Below are 19754 nucleotides of genomic sequence, written 5' to 3' on the forward strand. Positions count from 1 at the left end.
AAAAATGTAATTTGCATATATTGTTGCATGACCGAGCAATTGCCAGGTAAAATAGCCATTGCTGAAGAGCAAAACATGCTCTGGTCATGAAGGATGCAAAACCTTCCAGAACTCAAGTGATTAAAGTTCGAAGTGTCTTTTTGCATCAGCTTATGAAAATAAATAAACGGATTGAACAAGAAAGAATTCTAAGTTCTGTAGTTCTGTGGAAGACCATTCCACATTTTCACAGCTCTTATGGAAAGAACTCTGGTGTGTAAAGTTTAAACATTTTGTAGTGTCTAATGTATCTGCACCAAGTGATTATATACCCCTTTTATTGCCCTTTTCTGGGTAGAAATAAAATGTGTTCATCTTTTTTCTCACCACTTAGATCTTCCATATCTTTTATCAATTAAATTCCCCTTTTCTACATCATGTTTGGTTCTACAACATCCTTTTAATAAATTAGAGCCCAAAACTAAATTGGTGGCAAAAAACAAATATTCAATATGAGGTATAAAGCAGCAGTGTTGTAGTATGTTAGCCAGTTTTCAAGGCACTATCATAGTATCATCCTAAATCCAGACTTCTACATATGAGGAATATCAAAGCTTTGTAAATAGGCGAGAGTATGACACTTTCTAAAGTCTATGCCTCTTAAAACTTTGTCAATGAGTACATATGTATTCAAGGGTCCATAGAACTTCTTACTGTTTAGAAGAAAACAATCCTAAAAAGTAAAAAAATTGGCCATTATTATTTTTTATATTGCTATTAAATTTTGACATTATTTCTCTTTTAATTTAGAAGAAATTGTATGCTCAAGAAACATATGTTCTTGTTGTCTTCTATAAGCTTATGACGGTTCACGTTAACAGGGGCAGACTGGCATCTTTCAGCCAAGGGGGCAAGTATAAACTAGAGGCCCATGGTGCATCGACACGGCCCCCCTCCCACTCTCCCTCTTCCATTCCTCCTCTTGACCCCCATTCCAGGTTAAAGCCCTGCTCTAGGTACTCTCTACTAACCGATTGAGTCTGGGTTCGCAACCTGGTCAGCAGGGGGCGATTGGGAGGGGGGGAGTTGGGACATCTCAGTTTTGGCTGTCCAGGGGAGGAGAGTCTCAAGTGGGGCATGGAACCGGCTTCTGCTCAGACTCAGTTTGCTCCATCCATGCTTGGGAGGGAGGCCTGTGCTCTGTCCTTGTCTTCATCCTGCAATCAGTAGGTCTGTGGCAGAGACTTTTTACTTCTCTTCACCAGGAACCCATTAGGCATGTCTGTGGCAGAAGCAGTGCAGCCTTTTTACATGACATCAGAGTGGCCCAGGGGGCAATTGCCCCCCTGACCCCTGGCCCAGTCCTCCCCTGCACGTTAATCTATGTTTTGTTCAATAGTCAATCTAACCATCCCTATGACTGTCTTTACTTTATTTTACTTTACTCTGCATTAAAATTTATATCACCTGAATGTTACTGGGTGCCATGAGGACAGCAAAGGTGGACAGGTGGTTGCAGACACAGAGAGTGCCGTTCTCTCTGTCAGACTTCTTGGTCTCACATCCACGGCTTGACCAAGCTCTCTGCTTCATATCCCAGAAAACACACTGCACAGTGAAGGAAGGTGCAACATTCTGTGGAAGAAGCAAAAGGGTGATATGTAATGAATATATACAGTATATACATATATACAGTGCCTTAAAAAAGTATTCATACCACTTGAAATGTTCCACATTTTGCATGTCACAACCAAAAACATAAATGTATTATATTGGGATTTTTTGTTATAGACCAACACAAAGTGGCACATAATTGTGAAGTGGGGGGAAAATGATAAATGGTTTTCAACATTTTTTACAAATAAATATGTAAAAAGTGTGGCGTGCATTTGTATTCAGCCCCCCTGAGTCAATACTTTGTAGAACCACCCTTCCCTGCAATTACAGCTGCAAGTCTTTTCCATGTCTCTACCAGCTTTGCACATCTGGAGAGTGAAAGTCCTGAAGTCCTGAATACGCACAAACGTACTGCGAAATGCATTGTGGTCTAAGCCTGAACTTTTGATCCTAATACGTCATATCCTGATGGTGGAACGCACGCCATCACTGCTATACCACCGAACATCATGAAGCCCTGAATTTATCCTGCCGGTTGACAGGCCCAGCGGCTTTAATGCAGCAACTTAGAGCCTTCTTATCGGTGCTTGGAAAGCATCTCACAATGTAACTAAGCACCCATCTTTATTGTATCTTTAGTTTTTTTATTAAACTGTATTATACTATGTTGGCTTCCTGTCTCCTATATTTCCCTTACTGAGAAATACATTTAGAGACCTTATATGGGATCTTTTTGCTGCTGGAGAAAGTAAGCCATCCATTAACCCTTTGAAGCCCTATGAGAACCCCAAGCGCATGACACATTGTAATCCACTGAGGAAGGAGGAACAAGAGTGACCATACTTATATGTACCCAAAGTCTGCAGGGTCTGTGTGACCCACTTACCTCTGGTGAGCATATAAAGATTTAACACCCTGCTCACTGGATCACATGCTGGGAACACCTGATGTTTTTACTTCACTTCTGAAGAAATATATATTATTCACTTAGGAAATCACTATATGGAGTCACTAATTAAATTTTTTTTGATCACAACGGTCACCAATATTTCACTTATATTTTATATCAGTCCATGAAGTTGTTTTAAGGCCAAAATTTGCACTGATATTGCACATTTATCCCTGGTTTTATCCACCTTTTTTATGTGTAAAAAGGTCACAGCACAGTCACTTTAGCACTATATCACTTTTATAATTCATACAATTTATTTGTATATATTGTTTTTTTTTTCAAATTTTTCTTTATTAGAAAGAGAACATCCAAGCATACCATATACCAACAACAGGTACAATCAAATTTCAGGTGTGGTGAGCAGATAACAAATTATAAACAATACAGGCAGCATTCCAAAATTTTTAACGTAGCACTAAGTCGTCTATAGAGCACATCAGAAACAGACTGTAAACCCTCCGTGAAGCCCACGGTCTAAACTTCTAGAACCGAATAGTGAACAGAGAAAATCTCAGGACACCTTCAGGTAGATCCCCCCCCCCCACCGGCATCCATCTCATGGCCGGCTACCGGGGAAGGGAGGCCCCCCCTAAGCGCCCCAGAATGCCGCGGCAAACACCCGAGGGTCCACTGGCATTACTTCCCCCAAAGGGGCGTCGCACTGCGTTACTCCAGGAAACCGACTCAACGACCTTACAGGGAGCCCGTAGTAGAATAGCTAATGCCCAGAAACGGTACAGAGGATGAAAACACCTATAGACGGTATGTCTATAGCCTAGATAGAGAAGAAGGAGCTATGGAAATTAGACAAAGAAAGAAAGAGGGGGAGGAAGGGGACCAGGGTGAGAGAGGAAGGGGTCAGGGAAGAACCAAAGAGGGGGGTGGGGGGCGGCCGGCCGGCCCCCGCCCATCAACCATCAGCAGGAAATCAACTCCGTGTATTCTGAAGTATATTTAAATTCATGCCAGTAGAACCAGCGTTTCAGGAACTTGTCTCGTGAACCGTGCTCAGTGGCTACTAGATCTTCCATTTCATTGAGGCAAGAAACCTTGCGGAGCCACATAGCTACCGTAGGAGGCTGCGTCTGCTTCCAGAGCGGAGGGATGCAGCTTTTAGCTGCCGTGAACAGAAGTGGTAGAATTGATTTCCGATAGGACGCTCTCGGATATTCATGGTGATGAAGGAGGAAGAGGGCTGGGTCCAAGGTGAGGGAATGGTCTGTAAATTTCCTAGTAATTCGTAAGACCTCCGACCAGAAAGATTGTAATCTGGAACATGACCAGAAAACGTGTAGGTAGGTGCCAACCTCCTCCCCACATCGCCAACAGACATCCGGGCAGGCCGGAAACATTCGATGAAGTCTAACTGGGGTATAGTGCCAGCGGGTTAAGCACTTGTAGCCCACCTCCTGATACCGCGAGCAGCGGGAGGTCTTGTAAGTGAAAAATAAAATTCTCTCAACCTGATGGTCCGTAAAAGATACATTCAGGTCTCTTTCCCATTTGGCAATAAATGGGGGACGGTAAGATTCGTCCGGTGAGGCCAGTGCCCGGTAGACCAGGGAGACCGTGTGGCGAAGAGGGGAGGTGTCAGAGCACAAATCTTCAAAGTATGTGAGGCGTCTCGAAAACAGAGACGCCGAAGGAAGAGCTTGTAGAAAATGAATAAGCTGGATCCGTTGCCAAAAGGACAGGGAGGCAAAGGGCGCCGTGGCATTCACGTGAGAGCGCGAGATCCAAGCCCCATCCCTCACAAAGTGCCGGGCCTGGTAAATCCCAGCGGTCTTCAAAGACCTAAAACCGGGCTGATCTACCCCGGGCCCGAAGGCCGGGTTATCAATCACTGGGAGGAGAGGCGAAGGAAAGGGCGCCAATTGGCCATCGTGGCACAGGCGTCTACCCACCGCCAGCGTGGATCCTATGGTCGGATGGGCATCCAATTCCCTGGGAACAGGGTCCGAGCTCCAGAGAGCGGATTCCAGGGGAGTCCGTACGGACATACGTTCAAGTCGGACCCATTGCTTCATGGGACCATGGCGGTACCAGTCGACTATGCGAGAAAGATGACACGCCTCATAGTAGAGGACTGTGTCAGGCATCGCCATTCCCCCACTCAATTTAGGCAACCGGAGCACCCGCAGCGCCAAGCGGGCGGAGCCCCTACGCCACAGGAACTCCCGAAACACCCTGTTCACCCTTCTGAGGAAGGAGGACGGAACCTTAATGGGCAGTGCTTGAAGCACATACAAGAGGCGGGGCATGATGTTCATCTTTATGATATTGCAACGTCCAAACCAGGAAAAAGTCCCTTGGCGCCACCCCTCCAGATCCTGCTTTATACGAGTCAAAAGAGGTGGGAAATTACAGTCGAAGACTTTCTCCGGGCAACTCGGGAGAGATATCCCCAGGTACTTAATGTGAGACAGGCCCCATTTAAAGGGAAAGTCCGCTTTCAGTAGAGCCGACAGAGAAGTCGGCAGACCCACCGCTAGTGCCTCAGACTTCGATTGGTTGATTTTATAAAACGACAATGACTCATAAACCCGAAATTCCCGCAAGAGATTCGGAAGGGAAGTGAGAGGTCGTGTCAGGAAGAAGAGAAGATCGTCCGCGTATGCCGCCACTTTAGGCGACTCACTTGCACTCACCGATAGTCCGGCCACATCCACATTCGCCCTCACAGTCCTCAAAAAAGGTTCCAGAGCGAGAACAAAAATCAACGGGGAAAGTGGGCACCCCTGACGAGTGCCATTTGCTATGTCGAGGGAGTCCGAAAGAGACCCATTGACCTTCACCCTAGCCGAGGGCCTGGAATAGATGGCCTTGATCCAGGACAACTGGCGCCTCCCCAGGCCTACATGCGCCATGGTAGCCAGAAGAAAGTCCCAGTTCACCCGATCGAACGCCTTTTCGGCGTCCGTCGACAGGACCAGCATTGGGATTCGGCGGCTATTAGCATAATGGATGAGGTCAATAGCCTTGGCGGTATTATCCCTAGCCTCCCGGGCAGTAACAAAACCCACTTGATCATCGTGGATCAAGCTCGGGAGCAGGGGAGCCAGTCTGGAAGCTAGGATTTTGGTGAAGAGTTTCAGGTCGATATTTAGAAGGGAAATCGGCCTGTAGCTAGCACACAGCAGCGGGTCCTTGCCCTCCTTGGCTAAGACGGTGATATGAGCGCGCAAGGAAACCACTGGCAGGGTCGCCAACTCGCCAGCCGCATTGTATGCGGATAAAAAATGTGGCGAAAGGACCTCTGCAAAGCACTTGTAGTACGCAAGGGTGTACCCATCCGGACCAGGCGCTTTCCCGGGTTGCATGCCCCCCAGGGCTGCAGTGAGTTCACCCGGGCGTAGAGGTGCGTCCAACTCCTCCACATCCTCCGGAGAAAGGGTGGGGAGGCCGGAGGCCGAGAGATACGATCGAATCTCCCGGATCCTAGCGTCACGTGATGTCGGCGAGGGGTCAGAGGACAGATTGTACAAGGAGGAATAGTACAGGCGAAAAGCCTCAGCTATGGCCGTCGTTGACTGGACCGTACGGCCAGCTGAGGTAGAGATCTCTGGGATAAACGCCCTAGATCTCTGCTGTCGCAGCGCTCTGGCCAGTAATTTCCCACACTTGTCCCCGTGCTCATAAAAAGCTCGGCGACATTTAGCCAGGGTGGCCTTGGCCTGGAAGAGGACCAGATCACGGAGCTGATCGCAAAGAACAATGAGCTCCTGGAGGACAGTAATTGCTTGCGATCGTTTGTGAACCCTCTCTAGGTTGCCAATTTTCGCCAGGAGGGCAGACATCTGGGCACTCCTTTCCTTCTTTCTCCGCGACCCGAGCTTGATCAGGACCCCGCGCATATAGCTCTTATGGGCCTCCCAGACCATCATGGGTGAGCTGTCAGTCGTGGCATTGGATGCAAAAAAGTTCCTCAATTCCGTACCGAGTTCCCCCAGAATAGCAGGATCCTGGAGAAGGGTGTCATTAAGCCTCCACTGCCACTGTGACAGCTCAGGGGAACGCAGGTCTAAGTCGAGGAGAACGGGAGCGTGGTCCGAAATGGCAATAGAACCAATAGAGGCAGCGGAGACCCTGGACAGCAAGGACTGCGGCAACAGAAAAAAGTCAATACGCGAATATGAGTCGTGCGGGGGGGAGAAGAAAGTATAATCCCTATCCCGGGGATGAAGAACCCGCCACGGATCTACCAGGCGAAAAGCATGAATCAACTGCTTGAAGCGACGCAGAGCAGCATAGGACAGCTGGGAGGAACCCCTAGAGGTGTCCACCAGTGGTTCCAGAGCCAAATTAAAATCCCCACCCATAAGAATCTGTCCCGTAGCGAAGTCTGCCAGCTTAGAAAGTACTGAGTCCATATAGGAAATTTGGTTCGTATTGGGCAGGTAGAGATTCACCAGGGTAACAGGGATGGACCCCAACTGGCCCTTCACAAAAAGGGCCCTGCCAGACTCGTCATTCCACACATCCGAGAGCTTCCAAGGAGCATTACAATGAATCAAGATGCTAACCCCTTTCGTCTTGGAATCAGAGGAGCAGCCATGGTAGACCGTAGGAAAACGCCTGTTTCCCAATTTGGGGATCTTGCCCAACTTGAAATGCGTTTCCTGCAGAAAACCAACATGAGCACGGAGACGATGGAGTTCCGACAGTACAATGGAGCGCTTCTCAGGGGTATTGAGCCCCTTCGCATTTAAGGAGACCAAATGGATCGGGTCAGGGCGGGGGGCGGCCATATCTCCCCCAACCAACGGGTCCAGCCCACCGGTCAAAAACTAAAGACCCAGAGGAGGGGAGGAGGGAGAGGTAAGGAGAGGGGGGAGAGGGAGAAAGAAAAAAAAAAAAAAGGGGGGGGGGAGAGCAGTAGGGAGGTAGAGGGGAATGAAAAGGTGAAGGGAAAAAGGAGATAAAGAGAAAAGAAAAAGGGCGCAACACACGCGCCTAACTACAAAATACTAAGGTGCCGAAGCACAAGAGAGAAGTAAATCTCAAAGGACCCAAGAGCCCAGCCCACCACCCCCGCAAGCAGGGCACAATGGACGGGTACCCAGGGATCACCCTATGTGGGGAACGAGGAGAGCCACTAACCGAGAGAGGAAGGTGACCGCTCCCCGGCCCCCCAAATCGGCCCACAGATATCATAATAACATGCATTAACAACCAGCTATAAATACCAACAGCCCAAGCGTAAAAAAAAACAAAAATTAGTAACATAGTGCAACAGTCTGAGCCCCAGAACAGGAGAGGAAACCCTCCCCCCGCCCCCCCGCAAAGAGCAAAATCATCCATTCCCTTGGTACGCAAGGCAGAAACTCCAGAGTCTGTGCTCGCCTTTCGCCCGGACGTCTCCCTCTGGATCAGTGGCATCGGAGAGAAGGGGGGAGCACCCCACCACCCCTCACAGATAACACCACACCCTGGGGGGGGGGGGGGTAAAAGAAAGGGGGAGAAAAAGGGAAAACGAGGAATAGGGAGAGGGGAAGGGAGGGGAGAGGGAGAGGGGGAGGGAGGGGAGAGGGGGAGGGGGAGGGAGGGGAGAGGGGGAGGGGGGGGAGAGGGGGAGGGGGGGAGGGGGGAGAAGAGGAAGGGGAGGGGAAAAGGGGGAAATGGAGGGGAAAGGGGGGAAGGGGAAGCGAGGGGGGGGAAGGGAGGAGGGGGAAGAGGGGAAAAGGGGAGGGTGGGAGAGGAGGGGGAAGGGGAGGGCAAGGGGGAAATGGTGGGGGAGGGAAGGGGGGGCAAGAAGGAGAAGGGGGGATGGGGGGTAAGTTGGCGGCGCCATGCAGGAACTAAAGGGGAACCATAGACCCCCAGCTAGGCATGCAGCACCATCCAGCATGGATAGGAGAGCAGCACCCCGTCTAATCCACCGCCCGTTACAGGCCTAGTCCGGCCATGGCACCGCCGGGAAGGAAACTAGGGGGAAACCCCACGAGCACACCCCGAGCCATCAATATACTGTATATGTTGAGCCACATGCAGTAATCACATTACAAATGGTACAATAGCATAAGACACAGGTAGAGGCATGCAAGCATCTCGCCATCCGGCAGGGGCAACATCTTCCATCACACAGCGCACTCCAGCAGGGCACCCGTGTAGCCAAATGCGACGGGAGCTCCCACTGCAGCACCCGGGGCGATGCGGGGGCCGTAGTTCCAGTCCTGAGAAGGGGGCCGCCAGGGTAGCAGAACAGGGCACCCGCCCAGCAAGGACAGGGGAGAAGAACACGGGATGAGTCCACAGGGCCCATGAGGGGATTTAGGCAGAACCATTGCGGACATCGGGTAGGGCCAGGCAAGGGAAACATAGCGGCTCAGTCAGAAGCGGGGGCAGAAGCGGGGGAACTGGAGGGGAGATCGTTGGGAGCAAGGGAGGGGGCCAGAAGGTTACTCACAGTTCCAAGGCAGTCCGGGTTTAGTCCTCCGGGGAGGCCACTGAAAAGTTGGAGGAGCTCAGCCCGGGGGCACGGCGCTGACGGCGCCGTCCAGCGGAACCCGACCGCGACGGCCCACCACCAGGGGACCGAGCGTCACGCTCCGGGAGCCTCGCCAACCAGTCCGGGATCACCATCGGAGTCAAATCTGCAAACCGGAATAGAGCCTGGAGATCAGAGTGCCTATGAAGGACAAATGTCGATCCATTTCTGCGGACTACCAGCTGAAGGGGGAAGCCCCATCTATAAGTAGCGTCTTGACCACGGAGACGTTCCAGGAGGGGCTTTAGCATAGCCCTACGTGTCAGGGTCCCCCGCGAGACATCCGGGAATATATGGATCGTAGCCCCATCGAAGTCCAGAGGGCCCGCCGTCCAAGCAGCTCTCAGTACCTGCTCCTTGACCGCATAACGGTGAAGGCGGCAAATCACGTCTCTGGGCCTATCAGCATCCTGCGGCTTGGGGCCTAGAGCCCGATGAATCCGGTCAAACTCCAACACCACCGGGGGTTCCGACGGGAGTATCCTGGTAAGTATGGCCCGGACCGTCTCAAGCAGATCCTCGTGACTCGTAGCTTCAGGAAGTCCGCGGAGCCGCAGATTATTCCGACGGCTCCGATTTTCAATGTCCTCCATAGCAAGCTGGTGCTCTGCAAGAATGTCCGTGTGGGCCGCCTGGGTCCGCTCCAGTTGGGCTACCCGAGCCTGTAGATCACCAATAGCGGACTCCCCAGACGCCACCCGCTCCTTCACCTGGGTCACCTCTCCCGACAGAGCCTGGAAGTCCCTCCGGTGTTGTTCCGTGACCTGAGCCACCAGGGCCTCCATGTCCATTTTGGTGGGGAGGGATCGCAGCAATGTCCAAATGTCTCTGTCCTCCCCTGAGTCCCCGGTAAGAGAGGACTGGGACATCCGCGGAGGAGTCGGGGAGGCCATGGAATGCGAGGGAGCCGGGGATGAAGAGGCAGCGGCCGGATCGGAGTCCCCACGTGGACTCCGTGCGAGCGCCCGGAGTGCCGGAGCCGGTGATTCCTGAAAAAACGGACGGATCGGAGCCGAGGAAGTCACCCGGGGAGCAGGTTTGGCAGATTTAGTCTTCCTCCGTTTGTAAGAGCTCATGACAGCCGGTAAATGTGCATTTAAAGCCGATCAGGGAGGCTAGGGAGCGGGAGCACCATAAGGAAACGTCCTCACACCGCCATGACCTAGCCACGCCCCCCATTTGTATATATTGTGATGAGTGTTTGCAATTGCCTTTTATATTTAATTCAGTTCTTCATCTATTTTGATACACTATATTCCACATAAATTATCAGTGCCCTTACACTTGTCATTTATATACGTTTTTTTAATTGTTTTAACTTTTAAAAATCTCTGGGCAGCAGATAAAAAACCTTTTGAATATTTAACCTCACCCAGAACTGAGCGCCTTCACTTATATTTTATCTATATATATATTTAAGTAAATTGTCATATCTGCCGTTTGCAAGCTCATTGTACTAGGACACTATTTGCACCTTTAGTGGCATTTCTGCACTTTAAATTGTCTAACGACATGTCCTCCTGCACCATGCCTGAAGCCTCTGACATGTCCTCCTGTACCATGTCCACAGCCCCTGCATCTCCTGCACCATGCCCGCAGCCCCTGCTACTTCTGAACCATGCCTGCAGCCCTGCATCTCCTGCACCATGCCCGCAGCCCCTGCATCTCCTGAACCATGCCTGCAGCCCCTGCATCTCCTGCACCATGCCCGCAGCCCCTGCATCAGCTGCACCATGCCCGCAGCTCTGAGGAAGGGGGTACACCCCTGAAAGGCGTAAGCGGCATTTAGAGGTTCCACATCTTTACATGATCTGTACCTGCACACCATGCCCAGTGGACCTCCTTGGTGGACTTACTATTTCTATTTGTGCCTATGTTCCATCCATTTTTGTGAATATGATGTATACATGTTTTTAAATAATAAGCAGTTTTTAAGGTAATGCGCTAGGGTTGGTGCGCCATCTGCATTTTTTCTTTCTAGGCCCCTGCATCTCCTGCACCATGTCCAGAGCCCCTGCATCTTCTGTAGCATGTCCGCAGCCCCTGCATCTCCTGTAGCATGTCTGCAGCCCCTGCATATCCTGCACCATGCCTACAGCCTTTGCATCTTCTGTACCATGCCCGCAGCCTCTGACATGTCCTTCTGTACCATGTCCGTATCCTCTGACATCTCCTGTACCATGTCCACACAGCCTGTGACCACCTCCTGTACCATGTGCGCACTTTTAACTGGAATTTGCTCATATATATATATAGCCCTATATGCTTTCATATCTGTCATATCTATAATACACTGTTTAAATGTGCTTTAAAATGCATGGTTTTCCATTTTATGAACAAGAAAATAATGGCGGTATGCTGTTGGGCTGGTATTATAATGCTATGAGGCTGGTATGAAATTATTTCCAGGGCTGAATTTTATTCCCAGTGCGGCCCTGGCTGGGAGACGAAAGTGCCAAATTGGCAACCTGTCAGATTTAGTTTGTTCATCTCTGTTGGCATCTGTAAGTATGTAAACATCCTATTCACAGCCTTTTGTACTGACCTTCAAATGTTTTAGATAGAAGGTCACTGGGGGCTCCAGGTTTTCTGTATTGGGTTTGGGGATGGCTCCCCCTATTATGGAGGAAATGATTTCTCCCTTGTCTTCATATTCACGTTCTCTCAATGCCCCAAGAAGGCTGCTGTTCAACTTGGATTCCAGTCCTTTATAGGAGATTAAGATTGCCCCACCTATACACAACAAAACAGAAAAATATAACCTGAACTTTATTATTTACTTACACATTTTTATAAAGAAAACAAGTCACTTCCATATGCAGCTCTGAAATACACAGCAAATATAAGAGCAGAATAATAACGAGACCAGAAAAACAAATTCTGGAAGACTAATATGCATTCTTGCATAATGCTCCTTGTCTCACTATATACTCACTTGTATTTCCACTCACGTGTGTACATGGGACCAGCATGGTATTCGCCAGAACAGCAAGGCTTAAGGAATGAACTTCTCCACCACAAACGTCTCTGGAAACCTTCGCATTAATCTCTGCAGGAGGATCATTTAAGGATCATGTGATTATGATAATATAATGCTGGCTATATAAAGTAGATGTTGCTTGTTAAAGCGGAACTACATTGCATTTGAGCACCACAAACCAAAGATGTTGTTTAATTAATTTTTAATATTCAATGCCAATTCACTCATTCATCCATGTCTCCATGCTTTATTTTGCTGAGAAATCATTTTGAAAAACATCCCCTAGCATTTCTGGCTGTGACCATTTTGAGTAAGGGCAGATAATTCATGTAGCAGTTACTTCCTGTAATCCTTCTGCTCTTTGCTCAGGCATGCAAGCAGGAGGGTGTACTTAGCTGAGAAACCCCCCCCCCCCCTTTTGAAGACTCCTGGGATTTATGACATAATTTGCTTAGGCATGGAAACCAGGAAGTAACTGAAGAAATGTAAAAAAAATGTAAAACAGGCAAATATAATATAATTTCCTAGTTATCTATTTACTATTGCTAGCAGCATAAAGATTAAAAATAGTTCATTTTGTCTCATCATACAGATATCTCCCTTGCCATCAAAGACTACATAACTCACAATGTCACTGATGTCATCTCTCCATCAACCATTTGGGAAGCCCACAAGCCCATTATTCGAGGCGCTTGCATTCAATTAGCCACTTACCTCAAAAGAGAACGCCAGACCCTACATCGAAAACTAGAAACCTCTTCCAACAGTCCCATGCTGCTTTTCAAGACAAGCCTACTCCTGCCACAGATATACCTTAGACAGGGCTAGGCTGGAATTGGATCTTTTTTTGACTGAATCAGCTGAAAAACCCCTATGTCAATGCAGACATAAATTTTATACGAAAGCAAACAAACCTGATACATTTCTTGCACTTTCCCTTCGCAGAATGGAGCGGGCCTATAAACCAATCTGTTTGAAAACAAATTGGGATTCCTATTCCAGCAACCCTGTAAGGCTCCTTTCAGACGGCCGCTCCGCTGCTTAAGTCCGCTGCGGGACTTTTTTTTTTTTTTTTCCACGGAGCGGATGACATTTCTGTCATCCGCTCTGTGTGCCCGCATATCATCCCATCCATTTGTGGATGATATGCGGACATAATGTAAGTATATGGCACTGCGGTTGTCAGCGGATGACACCGCTGACATCCGATTTTCCTTCCTTTCCGTTTTTTACATGGATGGAAAAATGGGGTTCTGTTCCATTCGTAAAAACGGAACAGAACTGAAAGGAGGAAAATCGGATGTCAGCGGATGGTATTCCGCTGACATCCGCAGTGCCATTCACTTACATTGATGTCCGCAAATCATCCGCAAAAAAATAGGATGATTTGCGGACACACGGAGCGGCCGTGTGAAAGGACCCTAAAGGTTTTATCTGTCTTTCAAAAACACCTGTTCAAACTCTATTCTGTTGATAGTGGGTTTAATGAAGCCCACGCTTCAGCACTCTTCTCTACTTTCACCCTCTTATCCCTGACGACCCCCCAGCGGACCGACCTAGAACAACCCATTTCTGAACTGGAAGTCCATAATGCAATTAAAGCACTAAAGAAGAAAAAACGCCCAGGCCCTGACGGTTTTACGACTTCCTATTATAAACATTTTCCCAATCTCTGTGAAACCTACGTAATCCCCGACTCTGACATTTTTCACTACCTTCAACTGAAACATTTCTTCTCCTCCTACCTTCGCACAGACTCCTCCTTACCCGAAATGACCAACTTCGAGTGTATTTGCAAGAAAGATCCCAAAGTACGAGGCTTAATCTCCTCTTTCTACTTACAACTACTAGCTCCACCACCTTGCACATCACTACACTACGTAAACAAATGGGAATCAGACTTAGACATCCAACTGGATGCTACTGATTGGTCCAACATATGGACAGCCACAAAATCGGCCCCACAAAATGTTATAGCCTCTGAGACTAATTGCAAAGTACTACCAATGCACTGGTACCTTGTCCCTTCCCGGATTGCCAAATATCTCCTGTCCTATTCTCCTGCATGCTTCAGAGGTTGCCAAGATATCGGCACACAACTCCATATTTGGTGGAGCTGAAATTTTCCATATCCTTTCTCCCCCTGTCGGGAACACCTTAACTCCTGACCCAGCCATGGCCCTACTTGACAAGAAACCTACTGAGGTAACCAAGATACAATTCAAACTACTCCTGCATGTTACAACTGCCACAAAGCAAACCATCGCGAAGGCCAGGAAAACCCCCCACCTCACTGTCTTGGAAGCGAAGAACAGAGTTACTAGAGCCATGATACAAGCCAAAGTAGAAGCAGTTCTCCTAGACAAGGTTAACAAGTTTGAATGCCTCTGGAAACCATGGGTCGTTCATTAACTCCCCCCTGAAAACGATAACACCTTACTACTTCTTTAAATAACATTAACTGTAACTACATACAGTATACTCATAGAGACCAGTCATACACATCCTTCCCCCTCCCCCCGGTGACCGCCAATCCCTGTCCTTTACCACACCCTTCTGAACCACCCTCTTCCCAAATCCCTCCCTCTATATATCTTTTCTCTTCCATTCCTCTCTTTTTCCTTTACCTCTCAAATGTGATGTAAACCTCTCAGCCTCAACCATTCCATCTGCTTATTTAGCTGTGATCGGACATCCCCCTTCTAGCTGTATTCCACCTAAGTTTGAGCCTACAAAAGTCTACAATGGTTACTCTACATCTTAACCCATACTCGGTATAGGGACTCTCAGACATCTGTTAGACTAGTAGTAACCCCACTTAGAACCTTCATTACCTAACCTTTGAATATTGGAAACATATAAGTTCTGGGATTCCATTTATCAACAAAAATAATAGAGTCTCCAAACTAACTCAGTCCGAGTAATCTTACAATGTCCTTTTACACATTTCTGTTTTTATTTTCTTCTTACTTATGTTACTTATATTACGCATGTTCCATGTTATGTTAAGAAGGGCTCCGTCCCTACTTCAGCATTGTGTATTTACATTTCCACTGAACTTTAACACATCCTATTGTAATACAATACACTTTTCTTCAATAAAAAAAATTGAACAAGAAAAATAGTTCATTTTGAATGAGAGAGTGAAGTTCTGCTTTAATTAGGAAATGATATGACCATATATTTTTTTACGCTCAACAAACACAAGAAACCAGTTAATGAAGATAGATTGTCTCTAGATAGAAGATAGATTGCCTCTTCTAATTACCACCCCACCAATGTTTTTTATTTTTTTTCTATTCCCCAAAACTGTGTTAAAGTGGGGTCCCTAGCATGATGGGTGTCAAAGTGTTTATATACTGAATGACCTTTTTAATACTGCAAAGTTGCTCCCTAATATGAACACTTAATGATCGAGACATATGGCCTATATACTGTAGGCCACAAGGACATTGCAATACATAGATAACCGCTCTGTGTACAAGTAATAAAATCTTTGATCTTGTTCTTCCTTTTAGTAGTGACTACTTCAAATTCCCTTTTTCTCTGTGTATTGTTCCTAACTGTAACATATGCCCAACACCTACCACAGCTATAAAAACCAACGGCTTCTAAAAAGGTGACTATTCTGCTGGTGTGTTTCGGGGGGTGGGGGGGGGGGCACTACACTTCTTGCTATTCTGTCCCTAAGAGCCGGGGCTTTTCTGTAAATAAAAGTACAATCAGGTAAAACTGAGGTTAAGTGTTGGTCCTGTCTTAAATGAGCCCAGTGTTTGTGTACTACTTTTTTCCACTGTATATTATAATCGAAAATTACAGAAAATTCACCCTCAAACCCATGATCAGTATTTTACCCTCAACAAACACAAGGAACCAATTAACGAATATAGGACAGCCTATAATAAGTGGGTGCCACTTACTGTTAAAGAAAGTCAAGAAAAAATATAAAGAGTAATTTAGACACATTAAAAAAATACTGTATATTCTTCATTAGCAATTCAATATATTGTGAACACAATTCTGTACTACAGTGCACGGCACTACAATGCAAGTGAAAAGTGGGGGCTCATTCAAAATAAATGGTTTGCAGTAATGCAGTGCCCTGCAATGGGCAATAAAGCACTTAGCTGTGCATGAATTACCACAATGCAGTATAGTGTAAATGGGCCCAAAACTAGAATTGTATATATTGTTGCTTACGAATGCTTAGATGTGGTGGCCGCATTAGTTTTTTTTTTCAGGCTTTTTTCCTTTAAAATTTTCACTTGATGATCTGCCAGTAATACTTTCTGTTGGAGGGTGACAACACTATTTTTTCCCATTTCCAAGTTCCATTTTTTTAAACAGGACTGAAGTTACTCTTGAACCCTTTCACCACCAGAGCCATTTTTGCATATTTTAGCACACGTGTTTAAAAAAAATAATTTTAGGCCCGGAGATTACGAAAACCCCCCAAAAAATAAAAAAAATATATGTAGCACCCTACAGGTAGGTGCTAGGTAAAAGTATAGTGGGCTTTGGCTGCCTAACAGCAGGGCCATGATTTCAGCTGGCTGTCATGTCTCCCAGGTGTGTCTGCTGAGAGGGGAGTCTCCTCACTGGCTCCATGAGAGGATCCTCATTGGGCAGTGGAGGAAACCCAATCAGATAAACACTCAGGCCTGTATCTACCCCAGAAGGCAGATTCTGCCGCAGAGGATTCTGGGAGTGGGTATAAGTTTGGAGGGAACGCATGACGCAGCATCTTTGGTGGGAAGCAGAGTCCTAGGAGGGAGAGTACGGCTGTCTCTCCTCCTGTCAGAAGGATTGGGTGTCTCGGGTGGCAGCCAGGGAATCCAGAGAGTGCTGAGTTGAGCTGCAGAGGGGATCCGGTGTGCCGAGGACCAGTGGAGGAAGAGGGGTTCAGTTCCAAGAAAGCCTTCCAAGGTTGTAAGTACTGTGAACTGCCCCTGGGGGTCTGCCTAGTGTAGAGGGGACCACTCCAGTGAAGGTCCCAGGGATCCAGGAGTCAGCTATCTGTAAAGGGGGTGCCTAGTCAGAGGACCCTGAAGTGTTAGAGGGGGTACCTAGTCAGAGGACCCTGAAGTGTAAAGGGGGCACCAGTGGTTGGGCCCTGAAGAGTCAGTGTACAGTGTGCAGTGTACAGAGTTAGGAGTTGCAGCAGCACAGGCAGTGACAAGGAGCTACCTCAGCCAGTGAAGGGCTGGAGGGAGCTGTTCAGTGACTTTTGAGCTAAATCGAGTGTCAGGAGTCAAGTCTTCTACAGTCCTAGATCTTCTGAGTTAACAAACAAAAGTTAAAGTCGAAGTTCTAGCACTATTCAGCAAGTCAGTATCTTTAAGTGCCAGGAAGCGTTGGCCGGCATTCAGCTGGCGTTAAGACAGCGCCAACGGCATTTTTTAGTACATTGTTACAGTTAAGCCTAGAAGAGCCAGAGGAATATCCCACTCATTCCCTTCTCCCATCCCCAATATACAATAAACAAAACAAACCAAAGATGCCGGAATGGTCAATGTCTTAGTTCTCACACCTGGGTTTACAACTTAAAGAGGTTGTAAACCCGTTTAAAATTTTTTTTTTTTTTTTACATCCTGCAAGAGAAACACATAATGAGCTAGTATGCATCGCATATTAGCTCATTATGCAATACTTACCTTAGAACGAGCCCCCGCCGTGCCGCTCACTCACCTGTATGACGAGCGACATGTTCTGTCGCCCGTCTTCCGGGATCGCGGCATCCGGCCATCTGATTGGCCGGAGCCGCGGTGACGTCACTCCCGCGCACGCGCGCGGGAGCCGACGGTCACGGCACGGGGCTCTGAAGGAACGGCACGATCAGCCGTTCCTTCAGAGCGCATGCGCCAGTGACGTCACTGGCTGCATTAAAGGTAAATATCTCCTAAACGGTACATGTTTAGGAGATATTTACAGTACCTATAGGTAAGCCTTAATATAGGCTTACCTATAGGTACAACTTCCCGAGGAGGGTTTACTTCCTCTTTAAATGTGTTGGAAGTGTAACAATGGCAGACCCACCTCAGGCCCAAGGCCTGGAAATATTGCTACATATATATATATTTTCTGAAAGCAGTCACCCTAGAGAATAGAATAGTGGGGGTTCCAGTTTTTTTTTTTTTTTTTTATGTCACACGATATAAGTGCAATGGTTTATTCAAAGCAAAATTTCATTAAAAAATATACTAAAGCTAATGTTGGGGCACATAAAAACAATATATTTCTCAGCTGTTTGGTCAAAAAAAAAAAAAAAATGAGATTGCTCCAAGTAAACAGATACCCACCATGTCAAGTCTTAATGTCGCCTGCACCAATAAAGCTGCAACAAAATTTGGTGCCGTATATTTTCCATAGGCGACACTTTACAAGCCCCTACATGTCATCAGTTTAGAGTTAACCATAAATAATGGGTTTAGAAATACTGCTCTCACTGCCCAGTGATATGTAACATTTGTAACCCAATCTTCATAGGTGGCCCCAATGCTTGTATTTACGTTTGTTTATCTGGGGATGGGGGGCTCAAAACTAATTTGGGGGAATTTTAAGTGCTTGGGTGTATCATTCTTTTTTAAAGTCCCCATGTGATGTCTTTGTTTGGTGAGAGGTTTTCTTTCATGAGACATCAAGGTTCTAAAAGTCCCCTGATTGCTCACCTGTTCTCCAATGAGGCTATTATTCACTGTACGCCAGTATTTAGGCAGGGAGAGGTAAGGACAGAACTCTAAAGCAATCAGACTCTGCTGCATGTAAGTGTGTTGGCAAGGAGAAAGCTGAGAGAAGAAGACAGAAGAGTGAGCTGAGGGCATGGCCAGATCTAGCATCCCACCCCATATTTCAGTGGTGCCCCCCCCCCCCAGGCTACTTGGGATGCTGTGCAGAGCTAAGTGGTCCTACTCCTCTACATGCTGCAGATCATGTCACTGCAGACTCCCCCTTAGACTCAGGGGCAGGGACGTTGCTAGCTCTGCATTCCAGGACACTTGCCCCACATCCAAGACTGTTGCCCTGGGTGCTGCCGCCGCCACTTGAGCACTGTCACTGAATGAGAGAGGCAGAGCTCGGGATGAGTTTGTTTGTTGGTTCTTATTCCTTCACTATTCAATCACAGGTTGAGGGCAGGGAGGTGACCAAGTTGTATTGCATACCTACAGAACAAAAAAGTAAGGTCATCAATCTAGCTGCACGGTCTGGTAGGGCTGTGTAAACCTTAGGACTGGATGGTTAGAAATACAAATCCTTTATCAAATAATAGAGCTCTCCTATATGTTTTGTCAATTGTTTATCTAGCTGTTTGCCTGCAGTTCACCTTTAACCACTTGCCGACCAGTCACATTGACTGTACTGCGGCAAAGTGGCTCGTTATCGTCTGGCGACGTAGACCTACGTCACCAGACATTCCCCTCTCAGACATTCGCCGCCGGAGGCTCACTCCCGCTGTATTCAGTTACAGCGGGAGTCGGGCCAGGGGAGGAGCGGCAGTGATCACCGCTGCTCTTCCCCGATCGTCGAGGAATCGAGTGTGGAGATCCGCCCGCTTGTGTAAATAAAGCGGGCGGATCTCCTAAGTGACAGGCAGGGTCAGATTGCAGGGTTCAGCATAGCTGAACCTGCGATCTGTCCCTGTGTCACTCAGTCACCTCCCCCCACACACGTTAGTAAGCACCAGGCATACATTAACCCCTTGATCACAGATAAAAATTAACCCCTTCCCTGCCAGTGTCATT

The 19754-nt window shown here is 47.6% G+C and overlaps 1 protein-coding gene across 1 annotated transcript in view; it reads right to left on the reverse strand.

Annotated features, from left to right (window-relative positions):
• LOC309552802 (adhesion G protein-coupled receptor E1-like) overlaps positions 1-19754 on the reverse strand; it is a gene marked incomplete at its 3' end in the record, with an annotated part of 46358 nt that overhangs the window by 25781 nt on the left and 823 nt on the right. Inside the window, exons 2-4 of the mRNA XM_082253715.1 lie at positions 11971-12084; positions 11581-11768; positions 1447-1614 (exon numbers count right to left, since the gene is read on the reverse strand). Coding sequence (XP_082109841.1) covers positions 1447-1614; positions 11581-11768; positions 11971-12084 — 470 coding nt within the window. The remainder of the gene's footprint in view (positions 1-1446; positions 1615-11580; positions 11769-11970; positions 12085-19754) is intronic.

The sequence above is a fragment of the Pelophylax lessonae genome, assembly GCF_965119305.1.
Source record: "Pelophylax lessonae genome assembly, chromosome: 4".
Lineage (NCBI taxonomy): Eukaryota > Metazoa > Chordata > Amphibia > Anura > Ranidae > Pelophylax > Pelophylax lessonae.